General features: G+C 37.0%; 1 protein-coding gene across 1 annotated transcript in view; it reads right to left on the bottom strand.

Annotated features, from left to right (window-relative positions):
* The window catches only part of RECK (reversion inducing cysteine rich protein with kazal motifs), a 74,144-nt gene that overhangs the window by 13,785 nt on the left and 33,707 nt on the right, over positions 1-26,652 (bottom strand). Inside the window, exons 8-15 of the mRNA XM_061201142.1 lie at positions 24,709-24,906; positions 15,201-15,468; positions 12,408-12,587; positions 8,203-8,415; positions 6,381-6,517; positions 3,344-3,484; positions 1,993-2,181; positions 351-473 (exon numbers count right to left, since the gene is read on the bottom strand). Of these exons, the coding sequence (XP_061057125.1) occupies positions 351-473; positions 1,993-2,181; positions 3,344-3,484; positions 6,381-6,517; positions 8,203-8,415; positions 12,408-12,587; positions 15,201-15,468; positions 24,709-24,906 (1,449 nt within the window). The remainder of the gene's footprint in view (positions 1-350; positions 474-1,992; positions 2,182-3,343; positions 3,485-6,380; positions 6,518-8,202; positions 8,416-12,407; positions 12,588-15,200; positions 15,469-24,708; positions 24,907-26,652) is intronic.

A 26,652-nucleotide genomic window follows, 5' to 3' on the forward strand; every position in this document is an offset into this window, starting at 1 on the left:
AACATTAAAACAGAAGCAAATTTAGAAAATACATGGACACTTTAGACCATAATGGTAGGGATAAATGGGTATTTTAGCAGGTAGAAAAATTACATTTAACTAAAACCATCCCAATCACTGGCCCTGTTCTTTTTGACTCATGGAACTCCAAAAGGACCCTAAGAAACCACTTAGTTTAATGCCTTCAATTTATAGAGGAGGCAACAGATCCGGAGAGGAAAGTACCTTGCTCTCAGGTTATGTATTAATTTTACTGTGAAAATTTGCAGTTAAGGCAAGACCAGAGAAGCTGCCTTGAAGGGAACATGAGTACAAAAGGATGAGGGCAGCTTCTGGGTGACCATGGTTACCTGTGAAGGTACGACGGTCATCGTCTGAGCTGTGCTCACTGAGACACAGGCGGGTAGAACACACCAAATTGCCAGCAAAACAAGAACAGATATTGCAGTCAATATTAAAGGAAGTTCCATGACCTGAGAGAAAGAGAAATAAAATGTTGATCTATGTCATGCATTTATAAATAAATCATAAATTAAAAAATTTAATAGTTTAAAGAGCTCTAAAATAGAAATTCTTGAAAGATGACTTCTGAATACACAAACCAGGGAGTTAAATTTGTAATACTTACATTTTTGTATTTACCTCCCACCATACCCCTCAAAACCCCTAATGTGCTCATCTCACCAGACTGCACCTTATTCTCTGAGAATGTTTCTGGCTACCTCTTTTGCCTCAAGTGCTCGTTCCTTTCCTCCTTCTGGAACTTTACTCATCTTTCCAGGACCAGCCCTGATGCCATCTTTGGGTTGAAGACTCTCCTGATGCCCTGGCAGAAATGACTAGCTCCTTAAAGTACATACATTTGGTCTGCTTCTTTTTGTGGCTCAAATTCTCTCCCATCTTAGCATGCAAAGCATGACCTCAATCCCTCATCCCAGTTTCAGCTCCACAAGGTACTAGTATGTTCTTTTGTATAGAATAGGCATTTAATCAGTGAAAGCTTATGGAAGGAATGAACTTGTCTATCTTCAGATGTTTTCTGTGATTCAAGGTACATACATTACATTTTAGAATATGGACTAAGTAATGAATACCTGACTTGCTCGTCTAAGCAGAAATTTGCAAGCCCTTTTTAGCCAAGAGTACTCTTCTTAAAATAAAATCTCACACAGAAGAGTAAAACAAGAGGCATATAAAAGCTGAACTACTCTGGTTGATGGGTAGGGGGATGGACGTAGAGGTAAGGGTAGCAGAATGAGCACGTGTAGTGGGGAGCACATTCTCAAAAGTGGTATTTTCTCACAATTTTTGAGGTTATATATTGATATGAACAGTTATTAGGGCTATAAGCAAAAGATGGTTAAGGAAACAGTGAGAAAGCAAGACTCTCAGACTTTTAGAGAAGGCGATAAAGTGGGGCACCTTTTAATGTGCTCTCTCGCAACCACGAATCAACAGTGTAGTTTCCATCCCCCAGTTTGCTTTGCATGACGTCAAACTCTGAGTTTTACTTCTGGGAAAGGGGCAGAGGGGAGAGAGACTGTTGAGGAAGGGGTGGGGAGGGGTAGACCTGTGTCCTTGCCTGTGGAGGGCAAGGGCTTTGGAGTCGAATAGGCCTGGGACTGAATTCTGCTTTGGTCACTTACTAGTTGGGTGACCTCTCTTACCATCAGCTTCCTTACAATAGCACCCGTATCAAAGAGCAACTGGGAGGATTTAAGGAGATAACACAGGCCAAGACTTAGCATAGTGCTTGGCACACAGTTAAGAGTTCAAGTGTTAGTTATTATTAGCTATTAGTCCCTTCTTGATGAGGCTTCTAAGAGGGTTCCTTAGAAGTCCTCATGTTCTGTATAGTTGAAAAATACTTCCCTGGAATATCTGCTTTGTAGACTTTACTTTCTGGTGAGAACCCATCCAATGTTCTCCCTACAAAATTAATATAACTAATCTCATGTTAAAAACAAAAAACAAAAACAGTTCAAGACTCACTTTTTCTTTTTCCTCCAACAATACAAGACTTCTGAAGGTCTATACAGTGCATCTCTATACAGTTTTCTAAGAGTCCACTTTGCCCACATGAGCAAATTTTATAACAACCAACTTCCCCTGCAGATGATGGCACTTGGATCAGTGTCCCTTGACGGACAATAAAATCAGATGCTTCTCCCAATTTGCAACCTGTATAGACAAAATTAGCTGAGAGAGCTGGTATTGTTCTCTGATATTGTTGTATGACATTAGATACACTTCACACAAGTCTTATAGGTACTGTGTGGCCACTAAAGATTATGTAATAGAACTTTCACTAAACTAAGGAACTGCTTTGGTTCACTGGCCAAAAACATATCCTCTCAAACAAAAATTCCATGTTCTGTGAGATGGCGGTGATTAAAGGACATATACCTCAAAGTTAGCAATAGTTCTGTACAAAAATGCTATAAGATATGTAGTTTTTTATTTCCTTAGGCTTATCAAAGTGTATGTTAAAATCACAGATATTTTTAAAATGGAGTATGGCGACTGACTAGTTTTAGAATAATCTTGGTCAGAAAACTTTTAGTGATGGGAAACAAGTACATCTTAAATTCAAAGAAAAGTTGAATACTTGATTGGACTTAAGGAAAACCCATTTGTTTCCAAATTTAACAAGATTAATTATGATGCTATAGCTGATATATTATAGCATTACACAAATATTATACATGGTCCTTTGAGACATCATGCTTATTTAATCTTTTGTTCCTTTTTACTTCACACATGTTTAAAAATGTTTATTCTAACATGATAAAGAAACATTTTCAATTGGGAAATACATAAAAGAAAGCAACTATATTCTAAAGGGACCCACAGAGAGATAAAGACCATAAGAATTCTATGGGATAAAAATTTTTCAGGCTTAAAATCATATGCATTTCGGCACAACATTAAATTTATGAAGATAATTACACATCCGATTGAGAATGCTATTTCTCCATGTTTTAAAGGAAAGAAAAGAAAAAACACGAACAATGTGCAGTACATCTTCTCAAACATTACAGCATAGAAGACAAAGTACAAAAAGCTGGCCCAAGGGTCTTTCTTCTTTTGTTGTCAAGAACACTATGACTCGTTATGCGAGTCTGGTTTTGGATTGAAATTAGGTTACAATCAAAATGACTATCGAAAATTACATTTGTCTTTGTCTTTTTCTGCTTACATAAATAATACATGTTGGAAAAACCTTGAACATTATAGAAAAACATAATTTAGAAAATAATCTCATTCCAAAGATAACTGCTATGAAGAAACAGCAGAGGCACGTACTCATACCCACCCCACACCCCACCCATCTACCTCTTACCTTGAACACAAGAGTATGGAAGGCAGGGATCACCAGACGGACACCCTTTCCGGTTTACCTCACAGAGCTCATTAGCGGGGCAAGGATTTGGGTTACAGGGATGAGTCACCTCTTCTACAATGTTACCTAAAGTACTTGGTCCTGAAAAAACAAAAACAGATCAGTTTAACCAACCCAAAAGAGTAACAGAGGTCTGTAAATTGTCTGAGTTAATGACATCTGGAACAAATGGACAGCTCATGAGGACTGATTCTAGTAAGCTATTAAAATACTCAGATTCCTTGATCATTTGTGTATTTAGCATAAACATACATGCATTCATTTGTTATAAATAAATGTTATTGGGTGCCTACAATACACCTGGCAAGGTTCTAGGTACTGGAGATACAGTAGTGAACAAAACAGACAAACCTCTGACATAGAGTTTACATTCTGGTCAGGAAATAGACAATAAATAGACACTGTGTGTGTGTGTGTGTGTGTGTGTGTGTATGTATTGTGTGTATGTATGTAAATAAAAAGTCAGATAACAATAAATAATAAGCAGTGTAAGGGGATGGAAAGTAACAGGTATATTTTGAATAAGGTAGTCAAATAGCTTATGTCTAAGAGGGATAACTTAGCACATTTCACCATAAATGATAATTTATTATGGTAAGATGGACCCTATACCATGATTATATTTCTTAACTTGTTAAACAATGACCAAGGAAGAATCTCATTTAATATACAGTCATCCCTCAGTATCTGTGGGGGTTGGTTCCAGGACCCCTATGAATACCAAAATCTGAGGATGCTCAAGTCCTTTATATAAAATGGCATACATAGTATTTGCATATAACCTAAGTACTCTCTCCTGTATAGTTTAAATCATCTCTAGATTATTTATTTAATTTTATTTATTTATTATTTATTTTTGGCTGTGTTGGGTCTTCGTTGCTGCGCATGGGCTTTCTCTAGTTGCGGCGAGTGGGGGCTACTGTTCGTTGTGGTGCACGGGCTTCTCATTGCGGTGGCTTCTCTTGTTGTGGAGCACGGGCCCTAGGCACACGGGCTTCAGTAGTTGTGGCTCGCGGGCTCTAGAGTGCAGGCTCAGTAGTTGTGGTGCACGGGCTTAGTTGCTCCATGGCATGTGGGATCTTCCCGGACCAGGGCTTGAACCTGTGATGCCTGCATTGGCAGGCGGATTCTTAACCACTGAGCCACCAGGGAAGTCCATCTCTAGATTATTTATAATACCTAATACAATGTAAATACTATGTAAATAGTTGTAAATAAAATGTAAATGCTATGTAAATGGTTGCCAGGTGTACAGCAAATTCAAGTTTTGCCTTTTGGAACCTTCTGGAATTTTTCTTTTCCGAATATTTTCAATCTGCAAATGCGGAACCTGTGGATATGCAGGGCCAACTAACTATATGTGTGATATTTAAAAACAGTATTGAAATTTAAACAAAAGCATTTCTTTAAGTTTCCTCCCACTGAAATAGTTTCCTTCTACACATATATTTGACTGCTCTAATAGCATCCAGGATTGTGAATACATTCATTTTGCCTACTTGATTTTAGGCCAGACTCACCCTCTAAGGCTAAAAGAGGTAGAGGTCTCTTGGAGTTTATCTCATCCAGCCCAATCATTTTATAAATAGGGAAGCTGAGACTCAAAGAAGTGATCTGCCTATGATTCTAGTCTAATGCTCTCTTTTTTTTTATACTGGTCACTAAGGCTAAGGGACACAGTTTGCTTGTCTTGAGAAAATATAGCAGATATTTTCTGCTATATTTTCTGCTATATATAGCAGGATGGCAATGGACCCACAGATAAAAACATCTCTCCCAGTTTCCCTTACAATTACGGGTGGTTTTCCCTTACACTAGGATATGGTGGCTAGAATTACAGTAGTCATGTTGTGATGATAAATACATGAAGTAACCTTGATGATGGAAGCCAAGCACTAAGGATGGTGGAGAAAGAAAAAGGAGCCTGGGTTCCTGATGATGGAGCCACTATAACAGCCCTGGACTATTTACTTCTGGGCTTTCTTTTGCTTCTATCTGTTCTGTTATTTGCAGTTGAACTTAATCCTATCTAACACGGGAAAACAAAGCTAGCAGGAGCTGAATTCACTGCCTTTCCAGCTAGCTCATGGCACTAATGCCCCCTGGTGGCAGCCTAAACACTTCCCTTACCCTAACTACATGGTGTGTATGAGTTCTACTTGTTACTCCCTGGTTTCCACCACACAGAGTCACCTCCTGCCAGGAAGCTTAGCTCCAGAATCTTTCAAGGAGATACCAACTTATTCTTCTGGCTCTTGGCAGGAGTATTTGGCACAGAAAAATTCCATTTTTCATGTACTAACCCAGACCATCATTCCTTACCCCCTATTTGGTGGGTAAGTCCAAGCCAACACCTGGCTCAGGTCCACTGATATTCTGATGACAGAAAGCTGAAGACTCCCTAGGGGAAATTCCACTTCTTGGTCAAATCATGGCAAGGAGACGGCAATGATAAAGAGCTGGTTATCTGAGTATGCTGGCCCCTGATTCAACACTTAGAATTCCTGATTGATAACAGTTCACTACCTCCTCAGACTGATATAATAATTGCTTCTGTGTACATATTTTAAGATGGGGGGGATTGACATATACACACTACTATATATAAAATAGATAACTAATAAGGACCTACTGTAAAGCACAGGGAACTCTACTCAATACTCTGTAATGTCCTATATGGGAAAAGAATCTAAAAAAGAGTGTATATATGTATATGTATAACTGATTCACTTTGCTGTACATCTGAAGCTAACACAAGGTTGTAAATCACCTAGACTCCAATAAAAATTAAAAAAAGAAAAGAGAGAAAGATGACAATTCTTTCCTGGGCCAAAGAGGCCAAGCAAATAAGAGTCTGCAGTTGAGGTAGTATCATTAAACCACATGTTCTCAACAGAATGATGCTCATCCAAAGCAAACATCAAGGGCAGAGACAGAAGGGAGAAGCCTTTGAAATTAAAAAAAACAAAGTACTTACTGAGATATGTATCCAAAGGTATACAGTTCTCCAGGTCATCTGCAGGTGATAGAAGCTCACAAATACTTTCAGCTGTGTGGTCTTCAGGGAATTTGTTCTGGTCCCCACATTTCTTCAGAATTTCCACACAATCTGATCTTGAAAAGAAAAACACACACAAATTTAGGGTTTGAGGAACTGCCTCACGTTGTCTAGCCAATATCAATTCTGTTTCAGTTTTCATAACTCAACAATGTTTCACACTTTATGGGTGTAAGTATGACAAAAGAGAACAGGAGTGATAGCAGACCTTATTAGGTTGAGGAGTAAGTAATGTATTACCATATCAAAGCATGCCTAACTTTCTCCGACCTGAGATCAAAGGCCTTGCTCAGATTTTACACTCATACTTACTGTTACTACCATCAGTGTGGCCCTTCACTGTCTTTGAAAGGAAATGAACCTAGGCTAATCTGATTTGCTCTTTGCAAAATCATACATTGTCTCAGGACCTTATGCATGCTTGCTTCTTCCTTTCTTCTTCTATCACTCCCTTCCTGCCATTCTCTTTTTAAAAATCTGCTTTGTTATCAACATTAAGGTGTTTGGCCTATAACAACTGGAAAATCCACTACTTTAAAATTTTCTGTCTTCAATAGGGATTTGACATCTATAAAATTTCTGTGCTAAGAGTCTATAAATTTCCCACTTGTTGCCTCTTGCTTGTCACCCAGTAGTTACCCCTCATCTCTCCCCTACTCAGGCCACCCTCAAGTCATGTCAGAGAACAGATCTGGACCCTATTCAAGGTTGAAATAATCTGCAGTCAGCCATCAAGTGCCCAGCAGCACTGAGCCACATACCAACACCTTAGGGGCTGGATATTACCTTGGTTTTGGAAAAAAAGATGCTTGAAGAGCAGCTGACACAGATTACTATGTAGTTAATGCTTTTGGTTTCACCCACCATAGCAGCTTTCATCTTTATCTTAGATCCTTTTTTTTTGTCTTCCTATTTACTTTTTTTAAATTTTATTTTTTATTGGAGTATAGTTTTATTTATAATGTTGTGTTAGTTTCAGGTATAGCAAAGTGATTCAGTTATATAAATATATATATATATATATATATATATATATATATATATATTCTTTTTCTTTATATATATATTCTTTTTCAGATTCTTCTCCCTTATAGGTTATTACAAAATACTGAGTATAGTTCCTTGTGCTATACAGTAGGTCCTTGTACTTTATCCTAGATCTTAAGCAAACCATTCACAAAATGTTTCAGGAACAGGCCCTAATGACTATATTTACTAAGTCTTTCACTCATCAAACATTTTTGGAATACCTATTGCATATTAGGATTATGCTAATCCCTGAAGAGGAGAAAAAGAGGAGATAAGAAAAGAGAGGTACAAAGAAGAATAAACTCCTCAAGGAGGGCAAAGTCTAACAGAATATAAAACAAGTACACAAATTAAAATATACAAATAGAATTGTGCATTGAAGATACGCAATGTTTCTTGAACTAAGTTCCATAAGAGAAGTACAAATAAAGGTCTACAGAAATTTGTAGTAGGGATAAATTACTATCAGCTGGAGAAATCTGGGAAGATTCCATAGGAATGACTGGTATTTGAGAGGGGCTAAGGACAGGCGGTGGGCGAGTTGAGATGGAAGAGTATTTTCAGCAGAGGAGGAAAAGTGGGAAAGCATTTGACATGTGGGGGTGATGGGCAAAAGGAAGTGGTGGGAAAGAAAACTAAAGATAGGCTGTGCGTAGAGATCATGAAGGGTCTGAACCAAAACCAGAGAGTCATTATGATGAAAGAAACTTACTTGCAAATAATACTTCCCCGGGATTTACTATGACAAGGTTTAATCTGCAGTGAACAAGCTATTGCTTTCCACATTTCTGGCTGGCACTTTTTAATGTCAAGAACAGGTATGTTGATAAATGGCATCTTTATGCTTCCTTTCTCCCACAGCTTCATGTCATTCATGGCTCCTTGATCTGACTGAGCATTGCAACTCCTGAAAAGTTCTGTTGGTCTGAAGAGAAAAAAGGCCAGACGGAATCAAGAGGCAATTACTTTCTACAGAGAAACAATATGTAAAATCTTGACATGCTAATGCATCAGGAAAATCTGATTTTTTTTTAAAGAAGAAAGTACATACAACCCATCAAAGATTGTCAGCTTTGAATATATGAAGATTCAATGTAGACATAGACACTAGCATTAAGACTCTGATTGCAATTTTTCTTTATAATATGGATTTTTGTGAGGCAGTTAAAAACTTTAAAACACTGTGGACAGGACTATCATCTCCAACTATACCATTTCTTTCATTTCACAAAATAAATATTAAAGTCCAAGTTTTAAAAATTGAGGTATTATTTATAAAAATAAAATTTACATATTTTATGGTTAGTTTGATGTGATTTGACAAACATGTACATTCACACAGGCATATCCAAATCAATAAAGAAGCATTTCCATCACGGCAGAAAGTTCCTTTGTGTCCCTGTCCAGTCAATGCCCTCCCTGCTGACTGCACCCCAGAGGCCACCACCATTTGAGCTTAGATCACCATAGATTAATTCTGCCTGTTGTAGAACTTCATATAAATGGAATCATACTATATGTATTCTTTTGGGTCTAGTGTCTTTAGCTAAATAATCTTCTTGAGATTTACTTATGTTGTTGTACATATAAATTGTTCTTTTTATTGTTCAGTAGTATTCCATTAATAAATGTACCACAATTTGTTTATCTCAGTGGTTCCCAAACTTTTTGATCTCAGGACTCATTTACATTCTTGAAATTATTAAGTTCTCAAAAAGTTTTTGTTTATGTGGGTTATATCCACCCCTACCCATCACATTGTAAATCAAAACTGAGAGATTTTTAAAGTACTTATTAATTCATTTAAAATGATAATAAACCCATTACATGTTAAAGCAAAAATTAGTGAGAAGGGTAGATCTGTTTTATAGTTTTGAAAATCTATTTAATGTCTGGCTTTATAGAAGACAGCTGCATTTTCATATCTGCTCCTGCATTCAATCTGTTGCTGTATCATGTCTTAAAGCAGCTGGAAAACTTCACTCTTCACTCTTTTGAGAATGTGAGTGAAATAGGCAAATAACATCTTAGTATTATTATAAAAATAGTTTTGATCTCAAGGGGTTTTGGGGACCACAGACCACACTGAGAAATGCTGGTTTATTCATTCACTGTTTTATAGACATTAAGGTTGTTTCTAGTTTTCATGTCTCTTTCCCCTGGCTATGAATGGCATTTTTGGGTCATAACTTATTAAGAAACTGCCAAACTGTTTTCCAAAGTGGTCATACCATTTTACACTCTCACCAGCAATGTATGAAACTTCTAGTTGGTTTACATGCTTGTCAGTCTTCTAATTTTAACTATTCGGTATGAGGAGGCATCTCATTGGGGTTTTTATTTGCATTTTGCATGACTAATGGTAATACACTTTTTCATATACTAAGTGGCTCTTTTGATGTCTTCTTTGATGAAGTGTGCTTGAAAATTTTTTGCCCATTTTTTAATTGGGTTGTTTGACTTTTTATTATGAGGCTGTGGGAGTTATTTATGTATTCTGGATACAGGACCTCTGTCAAATGCACATGTGTGTGATTGTGTGTGTGTACATGTGTAATATATTGAATATTTTTTCTCAGACCGTGGCTTATCTTTTCAAATTTTAAATGGTGTCTTTTGGTGAACAAAAATGTTTACTGTTGAACTCTAGTTCACTAATTTTTTTCTTTTATAATTAGTGTATTTTGTGTCCTGCCTACAAAATCTCTGGCTATATCAAGGCTATCAACATAGCCTCCTATTTTTTTTTCTAGAAGCTTTTATTTTTAGCTTTTATGTTTAGTTCTACGACCCATCTTGAATTAATTTTTATGGATGGTGTGAGATGAAGGTTAAGGGTTTTTTTTTTATACAGATATTCAGTTGTTCCAGCATCATTTGTTGAAAAGATGTTTCTTTTTGCACTGAATTGCCTTGCTGCCTTTGTTGAAAATCAATTTATATGTGTGGGTCTATTCTTGCCTCTCTATTTTGTCATTGATCTATTTGTCTAAACTTATGCCAATATTACATTGATTTCTTTTTAAAATTTAAAAATTTTTATTTATTTATTATTATATAATTTATTATTATTCTTTTTTGGCTGCACCACATGTCTTGCGGGATCTTAGGTTCCCTGACCAGGGACTGAACCTGGGCCCTCGGCAGTGAAAGCACACAGTCCTAACCACTGGACCACCAGGGAATTGCTACATTGACTTAATTTCTATTGCTTTATAATAAGTCTTGAAATCAGGTACTGTAAGTTCTCCAAATTTATTCCTTAAAAAAATTGTTTTAGCTATTCTAGGTTATTTGTCTTTTCATATGAATTTTAGAATTAGTCTGGCACTTTCTATTTTAAAAAGCTGGTTGGGATTTTGATTGAGATTGCACTGAATCTAGAGATTGGTTTCAGGAGAATTAACATCTTAACAATTTTGAGTCTTCTAATCCATGAACATGGTACTTCTCTCCATTTAATTTCTCTCTGAAAAGTTTTCTGGTTCCTAGTGTAGAGTTCTTGCACATCTTTTGTTAGATTTATCTCTAAGTATTTCATATTTTTGATGCAATTGTGTAAATTTTTTTTTATAAATTTCATTTTCTAATTGTTTGTTGCTAATATACAGAAATACAATTGGCTTTTGTATGTTAAACTTGTACCCTGTGACTTTGTTAAATTCAAGGATTTAAGGGGAGCTTGTATGCAGATTGTTGGGGCGTCTCCTTTTGTGGTTCCCTCCTTTCTGGGATTTTCCAATTTCATATCCAGCCACTCTGGCAGCCCCAAACTGTGATCTCTTAACTCCTCAGCCCAAGACTGCTGCTTTTTGCTTGAATTCTATATGCCATGCCAGGGGACTGAGAGTACCCATGAAGAAAAAACTGGATAAATGTGGCCCCCACTCAGTGTGGTTTCTATCTTTCATGAGATGTACCTCCTCCTGCTTTTGGTCACTCTCAAATGCCTTCAAAACAATTGTGTTTTTATATTTTGTGCAGAGATCATAATTGGTACTGACAGGCGTGGTAGTCTGATACAAACTGCTCCACCATTACCAGAAGCTAGAACTATGTGCAAATTTAACTTGAAACATTTCATAGACTTCAAATTTGCTCAACCTCTAAGCCAGGTCCTTATTGGCTAACACTAGTTGTAAAGATATCTCAATTTTCTTACTCAAAATAATAATCTGAATACTTTTAAGAGGATCGGATGTGTGTTAGCTTGAGGTGAGTATCCTCTGAACTTCCTTCTGCCTCAACTGAATGATTCTCTTCATTTTTGTGTTCTTGATCTCTGGGCTGCAGCTCATAAAACCAGCCAGTCCCCTTTTCTTTAGACTCTCCCTCTCTGGCTTCTCTGATATGGCATTCTCTATGCTTCTGGATGCCCTTTTTCTGTTTTCTTCATTGCTTCTTCACCCATTAATTCAGTTCTTGGCCCTTATTTTTCATACTATAATTGATATCTCAAGGAAACACCTATTCAAATTGCTTCTGTAAAGAAAATTTTTGTATGAAATAGGGGACTCACTGAGTGGGAACTTCAACCAATCTGAAGGTCCTTCAAAACAAATTGTCCGTAAAAGGGCATTCGGATGAGCAAATTGCTCACAGTGTTTTATTCTGCAGTGAATTATTTCCACTGGTGGTGCAGCAGAAGGGAGAGGGGAAGAATGGTAGACTGAAGAGGAGACTCTTTGAATTCTAGAAGTTTGAAGTATCTCGAGATTAGAAGGGACTTTGTTACAGTGCTTCCTTTCCCAGGGGTGATTTACAAGATAGAATATAGCATTCAAAAATGATAAAGGTACACTACTTCCTTTTAACTTAGCAGGAACAAAATCAGAGTAAAATGATCTTTTCACTTATTTAAAAACAAGGCAATTAATGATAAAATACTTCTATTCATGTATAGTAACTTGCTCCTACCTGTTGTTAAAATTAGTACAGTAAGTAAGATTTCTACAGCCCAACTGGCAAGGTTCCCGAACATCTGCTAAACAGGTCAACATGGACACTTCCACTGGATTATATTCACAAAAGCGATCAAACTCTTGCCAACTCTGTGTATTGCCCCAGCTCATGCTATAAAGTTTAGTGCACAGTTCCCTGAAACAAAAGAACAAATGAAGAAACGTACAGATGAGCCAAATGAATAAATATTTGATTTGCATAAAACTTGAACTCTATGAACTGTACTTTGGAACATAAACGAAAAAAAAAGTACAAAAACCAAAAGACTAAGATCTATCTTCTAGAATTTAGAGCCTAAAAAAGTAATCTTTTATATGAAAAAGTTAGCTTTCTTTTATTATCCATCTCTTTCCTTTTTGCTATGGTTTCTAGAAAGCTCAGTGCTAAATTTAATGTTTAATTATAGTATTTGTACATCCTTATTCTTGGCACAATTATTCCCCTTTATATTTCTGATCTCTCTTTTACCTTTACTTGAAGTAAGATAAAGCATATGGTTTTGCCTCCACAAAGATATAGTCCACTATATTTATGCTTCAATCACAGGAGGCAAAACTGTGACATGATCCTCAGACTCCTTTTAAGAAGCATTATAGACTTAGGGTTCACTGGATTCTCCCTGAAAAAGTATCCCCAAGCCACTTATATTCCTTAAGATATACCAAGATAGCCTACATGTAAAGGCTTTATGAATTCCAAAGCTGCTATAAACTATTGTATATAGCAATATATACTATATATATATACACTATTGTAGTATGTATGCATTTTTATTTCAGTACTCGATGATTATAAAGCAACTTCAGTGCATGTGTATAGCTAAAATAACATCAGTATCATTTCCAAAGTGCTTTCACACATTATATTCATTAGTTTAATTTTTAACATTTATAAATGTAATAAAAGTGTAAAAAAAAAGTAACACATAACATAAAATTTTAATACTACCAGAATATGCAAAGTCACAAGTAAAAATTCTCCACCCCTGTCACATTTTGACTCTCATAATTACCCCTATGAGGAGGGTATCTTTACTTTTATAAGTTTGCTCATTCACTCTACCAGCATTTATTGAGTGCCTGTTTTGTGTGAGGCCCTGTTGAAGGCACTGGATATGCAGTGGTGAATAAAAGAGACAAAGTCCCTGCTCTTAACTGAGCTTACACATCATGGGGATGAGAAAGCTGATATCAAGATCCATTAGGTAGGGACTTCGCTGGAGGTGCAGTGGTTAAGAATCTGCCTGCCAATGCAGGGGACACAGGTTTGAGCCCTGGTCCAGGAAGATCCCACATGCCGCAGTGCAACTAAGCCTGTGCGCCACAACTACTGAGCCTGTGCTCTAGAGCCCATGAGCCACAACTACTGAGCCCACGTGCCACAACTACTGAGCCTCTGTGCCTAGAGCCTGTGCTCCGCAACAAGAAAAGCCACAGCAATGAGAGCCCGCGCACCACAACAAAGAGTAGCCCTGCTCGCCACAACTAGAGAAAGCCTGCACGCAGCAACGAAGACCCAACGCAGCCATAAAAAAAAAAAAGATCCATTAGGTACCTTGATCTGGAAATCAGTCCTTTCTTTAGTCCTAACTTTCTGTATGACCTTGGACAGATTGTTTAACATCTCAGAGTTAGTTTTCTATATACATACAAGAATTATACAAATTGACATCAGTCATAAGATGATATCAGTCATCTTGTAAGGTTTCATGAGGATGAAACATGATGAAAGTGAAAGCATTCAGTAAACCATAAAACCTTATATCAAGGTAAGAGATGCCATGTTTCTTACTGAAATTCTTCTGGGATGACACAGCCAGTCCTATCTCCAGTGACTACAGGGCATAAACTCTTTTGTAGACATTCAGAGAAGTACTCAGCATCCCTCCCATATGTACATTTATTAATTCCTATCAGCAACCCAATTTCCTGAATTATAGGGCCAACTTAACTTCTCTTTTAGCCCTTCTGTTAATTTTCTTTGGATATTTTTCAGATTTTTTCATATCTTTGATAAAGTCTGATGAGCTATTCTAGGCACAATTTTTTGCTAAAGTCCATCCAATTTAGAAACCACAGGAAGATCGTTTTACTCCTTGTATGTCATATTCATTTCAGGATATTCTAGTAATATGTGGTACCTTTTCACCCAAAATATCTCTAATAAAGCAAACTTCTGTTTCACCTGTGTTAAACCATTACCTTATCTCCATTTATTCTTATCTCTAGATTGTGTTTCCTCCATCCTACACAAATAGTATTGTCAATTTTTTATCCCTAAGTGTATCATCCAAATGAATGCCAATACACTGCTGTCTAACTTTGGATATAAGTGCCAGCCCAGGTTATTCACCAACATATGCAAAAAGTTGATTAAGTTCAAAGTTTCACAATTTAACAGAAAGAATATCCCTTAGATGTCTGGTCAAAACATCTCCTAAATTGTAAGCTTACTTGACGATAACCTCGAGGGTAGAATTCATATTGCATCATCTTTAAATATTTATTGCCCTGCCAATGCTAAACCTCCACACCCCAAAACACCATGCTTTTAGTTCAATGTACAAAAACAATGTTCTATACATACATGATGCTCAATAAATATCTGCTGGATGAAAGAATGATTTTATATCTTCTAGACTCTTAAGACTACACAGTGCAAGAATATAACACACATTTGCTAGACTTAAATTCATTAATTAAAATGCTATTTTCTACTGTTTTTAATAAAGGAAAATGAGGTACTGACCTACATGTTGAAGTGTTTGCTTTAGAACAACAGTGCAATTTAGCACCATCAAGGCCTGTAGAGGGAGGAGGGTGTACAGTGACTCCAGGGTGAACAGATTGTGAGCTTTCAAGAAAACACTGCCAAAGTGGATCCTGAGGCAAAGGCTGGGTCTTACAACCCTCGATGAGGCCATCAACAATCTCCATTTCTGTTTTCTTAGACATCAGAATTCTCTTGCAGGCATTTTGGCAAGCATGATCTTCAGCTCTGTCACAGCAATATAAACCTACATTTTCAGAATATAAGTGGCTTAATTAGCTGGTTTTATGTCATGCATTGCTCAGACAGAAGGACCCAGTGGTGTACTGGAACCTGTTATTACTTTGAGTCATGTCAATTTCTCCAGGATACTGAGCCTACCAAATTCTCTCTCCATTACTTTGCAATATAGCAAATAAGTGAAAAGCTAAAGGTAGACTAGGTATTTATTACCAGATTCACCACTGTGCCCAATCATGGGATCTCCAGCACTATTCCTAGATAAATGAAAGGTCCTCTTACACCTAAGAGGTCCTTACATGCAAGGCATTTTATGTTCCTGGAAAGGGTATTGTAGATAAAACTGGAATTATTTCATGTTAGAAACAGCTACCTAAAAGGGATTATGTTCTTGACATAATGAGAAAGATGACTAATTTTAATAGCAATAACCACAAATACTGTATTTCATTACATTCTGGGATATAAAGCTTTTACAAATCTGTGCAAATTAATTAATCTAAGTAGTAATTTAAATAATACAATTACAAACTCTGACAAGATATCAGTTTGCTTCTGCCTTTACTTTTCTATAAAAAATCAGAAAGCAAGAGAACACTTTCAACCAGTCTATAGGATTCAGAGGGCTTCTTTGAAGTAGTTTTCTTAGGAGTTTGACTTCTTAAGAAGCTTATTCAGGCATATCTGTTATCTGTCTGTAGCTTTCTTTTCCGGATTTCCTATGTATTAGCACAGACATTTGAGATGGTTGTTCTACCCTTAAAACATTTTTCTGCCTTTTTTTTTTTTTTTTGAGCTGCTATCTATCAATGTTGCTTCAGCAGCACCTCTCTATAGCCTAAATGTCAGTGAAGACAGATCTGCCTTTAAAATGAATGAAGGTTATTATGGCAAATGCTTCACCCTCTGATTTTCATCACACAACCACACATATGTCATAAGCCTTAGAGTTCTGCTTTAGATTCTGGCCAAACAAGGCCCATAGCACTGCTTTTGAGTTTACAAAAACAAGTCTTTCAGTATCCCAGTGTAAATCAAAACATTGGCATCTGGCTTCTGAGTCTTACAAGTCTCTTGCCAGTTTTGCTTAATTAGTCAGTTCTTAAAGTCTGATCACCTCTAAATGAAGAAAGTGGATTATAGGCTTTCCAAAGCTGAGATTTTGAAGACCCCATAAGGTGCAAGTTCATTAGGAGGCCCTAATTTTTTAAAAGTATCAGGATCTCATTTATATTGATGTTTTTATTATGAAAGTAATAAATTTCATTGGTAAAATTCAAACATTACACATCCATATAATGTGGAACAAATAGGTATATAACTAAAAATGTACCTTACTATACACATTTAGTTCTGAAACTTGCTTTTTTTTGCTTATTACATCTTGGACTTCTGTAAACATACATCTTTTTTTTTTCTGTATTGAAGTATAGTTGATTTACAATATTGTGTTAGTTTCATGTGCACAGAAAAGTAATTCGGTTATACATATATATGTTGGGTTTTTAAATTCTTTTCCATAATATGTTATTACAAGATATTCAATATAGCTCCCTGTGCTATACAGTAAATCCTTGTTGTTTACCTATTTTGTATATGGTAGTGTACATCTTAATCCATACTTCTAATTTATCCCTCACCCCACCCCCCTTCCCCTTTGGTAACCATAAGTTTGTTTTCTATGTCTGTGAGTCTATCTGTTTTGTAAAAAGCTCATTTGTATTATTTTTTGGATTCCACATATAAGTGATATCATATAGCATTTGTCTTTGTCTGACTTACTTCACTTAGTATGATAATCTCCAGCTCCATCCATGTTACTGCAAATGATATTATTTCATTCTTTTTTATGGCTGAGTAATATATTCCATTGTGTGTGTGTGTGTGTGTGTGTGTGTGTGTGTGTGTGACATCGTCTTTATCCATTCATCTGTTGATGAACACTTGGGTTGTTTCCATGCCTTGGCTATTTTTTTTTTTAAAATAAATCTTATTTAATTATTTTTGGCTGCATTGGGTCTTCGTTGCTGCACGCGGGCTTTCTCTAGTTGCGGTGAGCAGGGGCTACTCTTCGTTGCGGTACATGGACTTCTCATTGTGGTGGCTTCTCTTGTTGTGGAGCACGGGCTCTAGGTGCGGGGGCTTCAGTAGTTGTGCCACGCGGGCTTCAGCAGTTGTGGCTCGCGGGCTCTAGAGTGCAGGCTCAGTTGTTGTGGATCACGGGCTCTAGGTGCGGGGTCTTCAGCAGTTGTGCCACGTGGGCTTCAGCAGTTGTGGCTCGCGGGCTCTAGAGTGCAGGCTCAGTAGTTGTGGCACATGGGCTTAGTTGCTCTGCGGCATGTGGGATCTTCCCGGACAAGGACTCGAACCTGTGTCCCCTGCATTGTCAGGCGGATTCTTAACCACTGGGCCACCAGGGAAGCCCCATGCCTTGGTTATTGTAAACAGTGCTGCTATGAACATTGGGGTGCATGTATCTTTTTAAATTAGAGTTTTCTTCTTTTCCAGAAATATACCCAAGAGTGGGATTGCTGGATCATATGGTAACTTTGTTTGTAGTTTTTTAAGGAACCTCCATACTGTTCTCCATAGTGGCTGTACCAATTTACATTCCCACCAACAGTGTCGGTGGGTTCCCTTTTCTCCACACCCTCTTCAGCATTTATTTATTTACTTTTTGATGACAGCCATTCTGACTAGTGTGAGGTGTAGTTCTTTTTCTTCTCTCATTGTAGGTTTTTTTAAAATTTATTTTTGAATTTTATTTCTTTATACAGCAGGTTCTTACTAGTTATCCATTTTATACATAATAGTGTATGTATGTCAATCCTAATCTCCCAATTCATCACACTACTCCCCCATCCCCCGCCGCTTTCCCCCCTAGGTGTCCATACGTTTGTCCTCTACATCTGTGTCTCTATTTCTGCCCTGCAAACCAGTTCTTCTGTACCATTTTGCTAGGTTCCACATACATGTGTTAATATACGATATTTGTTTTTCTCTTTCTGACTTACTTCACTCTGTATGACAGTCTCTAGATCCATCCATGTCTCTACAAATGACCCAATTTCATTCCTTTTTATGGCTGAGTAATATTCCATTGTATATATGCACCACAACTTCTTTATCCATTCGTCTGTCGATGGGCATTTAGGTTGCTTCCATGACCTGGTTATTGTAAATAGTGCTGCAATGAACATTGGGGTGCATGTGTCTTTTTGAATTATGGTTTTCTCTGGGTATATGACCAGTAGTGGGATTGCTGGGTCATATGGTAATTCTATTTTTAGTTTTTTAAGGAACCTCCATACTGTTCTCCATAGTGGCTGTATCAACTTATATTCCCACCAACAGTGCAAGAGGGTTCTCTTTTCTCCACACCCTCTCCAGCATTTGTTGTTTGTAGATTTTCTGATGATGCCCATTCTAACTGGTGTGAGGTGATACCTCATTATAGTTTTGATTTGCATTTCTCTAATAATTAGTGATGTTGAGTAGCTTTTCATGTGCTTCCTTGCCATCTTTATGTCTTCTTTGGAGAAATGTCTATTTAGGTCTTCTGCCCATTTTTGGATTGGGTTGTTTTTTTAATATTGAGCTGCATGAGCTGTTTATATATTTTGGAGATTAATCCTTTGTCCGTTGATTTGTTTGCAAATATTTTCTCCCATTCTGAGAGTTCTCTTTTCATCTTGTTTGTAGTTTCCTTTGTGCAAAAGCTTTTAAGTTTCATTAGGTCCCATTTGTTTATTTTTGTTTTTATTTCCATTACTCTAGGAGGTGGATCAAAAAAGATCTTCCTGTGATTTATGTCAAAGAGTGTTCTTCCTATGTTTTCCTCTAAGAGCTTTATAGTGCCTGGTCTTACATTTAGGTCTCTAATCCATTTTGAGTTTATTTTTGTGTATGGTGTTAGGGAGTGTTCTAATTTCATTCTTTCATGTGTAGCTGTCCAGTTTTCCCAGCACCACTTATTGAAGAGACTGTCTTTTCTCCATTGTATATCCTTGCCTCCTTTGTCATAGGTTAGTTGACCACAGGTGTGTGGGTTTATCTCTGGGCTTTCTATCCTGTTCCATTGATCTATATTTCTGTTTTTGTGTCAGTACCATATTGTCTTGATTACTGTAGCTATGTAGTATAGTCTGAAGTCAGGGAGTCTGATTCCTCCAGATCCGTTTTTTTCCCTCAAGACTGCTTTGGCTATTTGGGGTCTTTTGTGTCTCCATACAAATTTTAAGATTTTTTGTTCTAGTTCTGTAAAAAATGCCATTGGTAATTTGATAGGGATTGCATTGAATCTGTAGATTGCTTTGGGTAGTATAGTCATTTTCACAATATTGATTCTTCCAATCTAAGAACATGGTATATCTATCCATCTGTTGGTATCATCTTTAATTTCTTTCATCAGTGTCTTATAGTTTTCTGCATACAGGTCTTCTGTCTCCCTCGGTAGGTTTATTCCTAGGTATTTTATTCTTTTTGTTGCAATGGTAAATGGGAGTGTTTCCATAATTTCTCTTTCAGATTTTTCATCATTAGTGTATAGGAATGCAAGAGATTTCTGTGCATTAATTTTGTTTTCTTTTTTCTGAATTTTTGAGTTTTATTTTTTTATATATCAGGTTCTTATTAGTTATGTGCATTAATTTTGTATCCTGCAACTTTACCAAATTCATTGATTAGCTCTAGTAGTTTTCTGGTGGCATCTTTAGGATTCTCTGTGTATAGTATCATGTCATCTGCAAACAGTGACAGTTTTACTTCTTCTTTTCCAATTGGTATTCCTTTTATTTCTTTTTCTTCTCTGATTGCTGTGGCTAGAACTTCCAAAACTATGTTTAATAATAGTGGCGAGAGTGGACATCCTTGTCTTGTTCCTGATCTTAGAGGAAATGTTTTCAGTTTTTCAACATTGAGAATGATGTTTGCTGTGGGTTTGTCGTATATGGCCTTTATTATGTTGACGTAGGTTCCCTCTATGCCCATTTTCTAGAGAGTTTTTATCATAAACGGGTGTTGAATTTTGTCAAAAGCTTTTTTCTGCATCTATTGGGATGATCATATGGTTTTTATTCTTCAGTTTGTTAATATGGTTATCACATTGATTGATGTGCATATATTGAAGAACTCTTGCATGCCTGGGATAAATCCCACTTGATCATGGTGTATGATCCTTTTAATGTGTTGTTGGATTCTGTTTGCTAGTATTTTGTTGAGGATTTTTGCATCTATATTCGTCAGTGATATTGGTCTATAATTTTCTTTTTTTGTGGTATCTTTGTCTGGTTTTGGTATCAGGGTGAGGGTGGCCTCACAGAATGAGTTTGGGAGTGTTCCTTCCTCTGCAATTTTTTGGAAGAGTTTGAGAAGGATGGGTGTTAGCTCTTCTCTAAATGTTTGATAGAATTCACCTGCGAAGCCATCTGGTCCTGGACTTTTGTTTGTTGGAAGATTTTTAATCACAGTTTGAATTTCATTACTTGTGATTTGTCTGTCATATTTTCTATTTCTTCCTGGTTCAGTCTTGGAATGCTATACTTTTCTAAGAATTTGTCCATTTCTTCCTGGTTGTACATTTTATTGGCATAGAGTTGGTTGTAGTAGTCTCTTAGGATGTTTTGTATTTCTGTGGTGTCTGTTGTAACTTCTCCTTTTTCATTTCTGATTTTATTGATTTGAGTCCTCTCCCTCTTTTTCTTGATGAGTCTGGCTAATGGTTTATCAATTTTGTTTATCTTCTCAAAGAACCAGCTTTTAGTTTTATTGATCTTTGCTACTGTTTTCTTTGTTTCTATTTCATTTATTTCTGCTCTGATCTTTATGATTTCTTTCCTTCTACTAACTTTGGGTTTTATTTGTTCTTCTTTCTCTAGTTCCTTTAGGTGTAAGGTTAGATTGTTTATTTGAGATTTTTCTTGTTTCTTGAGGTAGTCTTGTATTGCTATAAATTTCCCTCTTAGAACTGCTTTTGCTGCATCCCATAAGTTTTGGATTGTCGTGTTTTCACTGTCATTTGTCTCTAGGTATTTTTTTAAATTTTTTTTTAAATTAATTAATTTTATTTTTGGCTGCACTGGGTCTTTGTTGCTGCACCCGGGCTTTTCTCTAGTTGAGGCGAGCGGGGGCTACTCTTTGCTGTGGTGCACTGGCTTCTCATTGCGGTGGCTTCTCTTGTTGCAAAGCGTGGGCTCTAGAGCGCAGGCTCAGTAGTTGTGGCACACGGACTTAGTTGTTCCGTGACATGTGGGATCTTCCCAGACTACGGCTCAAACCCGTGTCCCCTGCATTGGTAGGCGGATTCTTAACCACTGTGCCACCAGGGAAGCCCTCTAGGTATTTTTTGATTTCCTCTTTGATTTCTTCAGTGATCTCTTGGTTATTTAGTAACGTATTGTTTAGCCTCCATGTGTTTGTGTTTTTTACGTTTTTTTCCCTGTAATTCATTTCTAATCTCATAGCATTGTGGTCAGAAAAGATGCTTGATATGATTTCAATTTTCTTAAATTTACTGAGGCTTGATTTGTTACCCAAGATGTGATCTATCCTGGAGAATGTTCCGTGTGCACTTGAGAAGAAAGTGTAATCTACTGTTTTTGGATGGAATGTCCTATAAATATCAATTAAGTCTATCTGGTCTATTGTGTCATTTAAAGCTTCTGTTTCCTTATTAATTTTCTGTTTGGATGGTCTGTCCATTGGTGTAAGTGAGGTGTTAAAGTCCCCCACCTTTATTGTGTTACTGTCGATTTCCTCTTTTATAGCTGTTAGCAGTTGCCTTATGTATTGAGGTGCTCCTATGGTGCACCATATATATTTATAATATTATATATATTTATAATTGTTATATCTTCTTCTTGGATTGATCCCTTGATCATTATGGAGTGTCCTTCCTTGTCTCTTGTAACATTCTTTATTTTAAAGTCTATTTTATCTGATATGAGTATTGCTACTCTAGCTTTCTTTTGATTTCCATTTGCATGGAGTATCTTTTTCCATCCCCTCACTTTCAGTCTGTATGTGTCCCTAGGTCTGAAGTGCGTCTCTTGTAGACAGCATATATATGGGTCTTGTTTAGGTATCCATTCAGCAAGCCTGTGTCTTTTGGTTGGAGCATTTTATCCATTCACGTTTAAGGTAATTATCGATATGTATGTTCCTATGACCATTTTCTCAACTGTTATGGGTTTGTTTTTGTTGGTCCTTTTCTTCTCTTGTGTTTCTCACTTAGAGAAGTTCCTTTTGCATTTGTTGTAGAGCTGGTTTGGTGGTGCTGAATTCTCTTAGCTTTTGCTTGTCTGTAAAGCTTTTGATTTTTCCATCGAATCTGAATGAGATCTGTGCCAGGTAGAGTAATCTTGGTTGTAGGTTCTTCCGTTTCATCACTTTAAGTATATCATGCCACTCCCTTCTGGCTTGTAGAGTTTCTGCTGAGAAATCAGCTGTTAACCTTATGGGAGTTCCCTTGTATGCTATTTGTCGTTTTTCCCTTGCTGCTTTCAATAATTTTTCTTTGTCTTTAATTTTTGTCAATTTGATTACTATGTGTCTCGGTGTGTTTCTCCTTGGGTTTATCCTGCCTGGAACTCTCTGTGTTTCCTGGACTTGGGTGGCTATTTCCTTTCCCATGTTAGGGAAGTTTTCGACTATAATCTCTTCAAATATTTTATCGGGTCCTTTCTCTCTCTCTTCTCCTTCTGGGACCCCTATAATGCGAATGTTGTTGCGTTTAATGTTGTCCCAGAGGTCTCTTAGGCTGTCTTCATTTCTTTTCATTCTTTTTTCTTTATTCTGTTCTGCAGCAGTGAATTCCACTATTCTGTCTTCCAAGTCACTTATCTGTTCTTCTGCCTCAGTTATTCTGCTATTGATTCCTTTTAGTGTATTTTTCATTTCAGTTATTGTGTTGTTCATCTCTGTTTGTTTGTTCTTTAATTCTTCTAGATCTTTGTTAAACATTTCTTGCATCTTCTCGACCTTTGCCTCCATTCTTTTTCCGAGGTCCTGGATCATCTTCACTATCATTATTCTGAATTCTTTTTCTGGAAGGTTGCCTATCTCCACTTCATTTAGTTGTTTTTCTGGGGTTTTATCTTGTTCCTTCATCTGGTACATAGCCCTCTGTCTTTTCATCTTGCCTATATTTCTGTGAATGTGGTTTTCGTTCCACAGGCTGCAGGATTGTAGTTATTCTTGCTTCTGCTGTCTGCCCTCTCTCTCATTGTAGTTTTGATTTGCATTTCTCTAACAATTAGCGATATCGAGCATCTTTTCATGTGCCTGCTGGTCATCTGTATGTCTTCTTTGGAGAAATGTCTATTTAGGTCTTCTGTCCATTTTTTGATTGCATTGTTTATTTTTTTGATATTGAGTTGTATAAGCTGTTTGTATAGTTTGGAAATTAAGCCCTTGTTGGTCGCGTTGTTTATAAATACTTTCTCCCAGGCCATAGGTTGTGTTTTCATTTGTTTATGGTTTCCTTTGCTCTGCAAAAGCGTATAAGTTTGAGTAGGTCTCATTTGTTTATTTTGCTTCTATTTCTTTTGCCTTGGAAGACTGACCTAAGAATATATTGCTAAAATTTATGTCAGAGAATGTTTACCCTATGTTCTCTTCTAGGAGTTTTATGGTATCATGTCTTATAATTAAGTCTTTAAGCCATTTTGAGTTTATTTTTGTGTATTGTGTGAGGGAGTGTTCTAACTTCATTGATTTACATAATACATCTTCCAGTATGTTGATTGTATAATGTCGTTATTATAGAGATATATAATTTATTTAATCAACTTTAATCAATATCCTATTGGTGGATGTTTAGGTCATTTTAAATTTTTCTCTATACCAGCAATGTTGTAGTAAACATCCTTTATATGTGTAGATGTATTTTTGAAAATTTGTGAGTTTTTGTGAAGGATAATTTCTGAGAAATGGAATTGCTAGATTAAAAGGTATGATTATTTGAAATTCTCATGGTCATAACCCAATTTTCCCTCTTAAAATATCCATACCAGTGAATTTTCCCACTTCAGAATAGAGAGTGCCTGTTTCTTCATACCCTTGACAGCACTGTCTTTCTCGGCATCTTTTAGCTGTGATGATAATGTCCAGTCTGCCAAATCTAAAGACCAAAGGAAGCCTGGTATTTCCCAAATGACCCAGACTGTAGATATCTTCAAGAATTTACTTTTTTTTTTACAAATTATTTTACCAAAGATTGAAATGAGAGGAATATGTGGCTTTTACTTACTATCTGTTGGGTTCCTCATTGGATAAGATTGGGTATAATTGTTTACACAGTGTATTAATTGTGGACTAATAGAGGCACAATAATTTTCCACTGCTTTGATCTGAGAAGGACCAGGAGAAGAGTCTGTTCGAAAAATGGCTTGACAGTATTCTCGGCAGTTTGTGTGATGGCCTGCATAACTGCAACAAACTGAGCCCACTAGGGGAAAAAAAAGGAGATTACATTGAAATGAAATCAGCTATTTGCTAACATTAAATCATCATAATAATGATGGAACAATATGTGTCTTTTTGAATTTCAGAAATAAAACCATGCCATAGAAGACACGTACTTAAAGTCAGCACTACTGTAAGCATGGCCATGGGGACATTCAGGTGCTCACTGGTCTGAGAAAGTCATTATTTGTCAACTTATAGTCTACAGTGCAGTGGTTCTCAGCAGGAGCAGTACCAGCCCCTGGGAGAATTTGGATGCATGTGGAAGTGTTTCTGGTTTTCATGATGACTGAAGGATGACTGCTGGCATTTAGCACATGGGGGTCAGGGCTGTTAAATGCTGTGCAATGTACAGGAAAGTCTCATACAATCGAAACTGTTTCCCAAAATGCTAATAGCACCCATGTTGAGAACCACTGGAACAGCTTCTTTCCACATTAGATCTGTGGAGATTCATAAACAAAGCAAACCAAAGCAAAACAAATCAAAATAAAACAAAACCCCAAATACCTCACATTTATAAAATAGGACCAGTAAAAACTAAGAGATATCAGGACCACTTCATAAATTTGCAAATTATATAACTGTCTATCTTGAAACAAAATCCCAAAAGTTCTATACTGTTTGAAAATCTCCAAGACTATGCCTAAATTGAAAGTCCTCACCTCATAACTGATAGGACTTGCTTCAACACTGAAAAGTAAAACCCACATTTGGAATAAATGATTCTGGATGTATGTATTTTTAAAAATCAAGGTGGACTATATAAGGTATCTGGGAAGAGCAGGATGAGTGGTTGGGGGTGCAGATGTGGGATTTATAATGAAGAGCAAGAGGTCCTCATAGGACAGGCTAAGGGGTCTGTGGGAGGCTGAAGGGAGCCAAAAGGGTAGAGGTACGGCCGGAAAAGGTTAAGAAAATGGCAGGTAGGAAACCTCTGATGATAATTAGGGATGGTTATAGAGGAACCAGAATCAGGTTTCTGGTGGATTCCACAGACCAAGGAATGAGCAGGGAACTCAGGCGACTTCCAGAAATAATGATAATGATAAAATCATACACAAATGAACTAAAGTAGGACTAAACTGATAGCAAGACAAGCCTCTTTCCTGGACAAGGAAAGTGTTTCATACCTATTGTGCCAGCTAAGTTTTTGATTTGAAATTACTAACAAACTTACATTGTTCATTGCTGAATTGTTCATTTTAATCACAAAGAACAATCATTAATGGCTACATTTATCATTGTCAACCTCAGTAAAGCTAAAACTGGGGGCAGGGGTGAGGGATGCTGAGGACAGAGGAGACAAGTGAGAATAGGACAAAGATGCCTGTCTTCTGATGCCCCAATTAGGCTGGCTTCCTCACAGTGTGGGAGGATATAGGATTATGTGCTAAAGACTATCTCGAAAATCTTGAACTAAACCCCAGTTAGAAAGAGTAGAAGATAAAGTACAGACAGCTAATGTTTCTTATACTTTAATACACCCCACTGCCAAGCTCACCTAACAACTCTTTACTCCTTACACGTGTTTCCCCATCTCCAACTGCTCTCGCTGTTCCCTTCAGCTGGAATGCCCTTCCTCCAATCTCTACTGCTCACATCATGTCCATCCTTCAAGGCCCAGTTCAGCTACCAACTCCATGAAGTCACCTCTAAGCGCCCCTGCAAGATGTGATCCCTCCTTCCTCTGAACTCCCGCAGCACTTTATCAGTAACTCTATCCCAT

Source organism: Eubalaena glacialis, chromosome 9 (assembly GCF_028564815.1).
Source record: "Eubalaena glacialis isolate mEubGla1 chromosome 9, mEubGla1.1.hap2.+ XY, whole genome shotgun sequence".
Classification (NCBI taxonomy): domain Eukaryota; kingdom Metazoa; phylum Chordata; class Mammalia; order Artiodactyla; family Balaenidae; genus Eubalaena; species Eubalaena glacialis.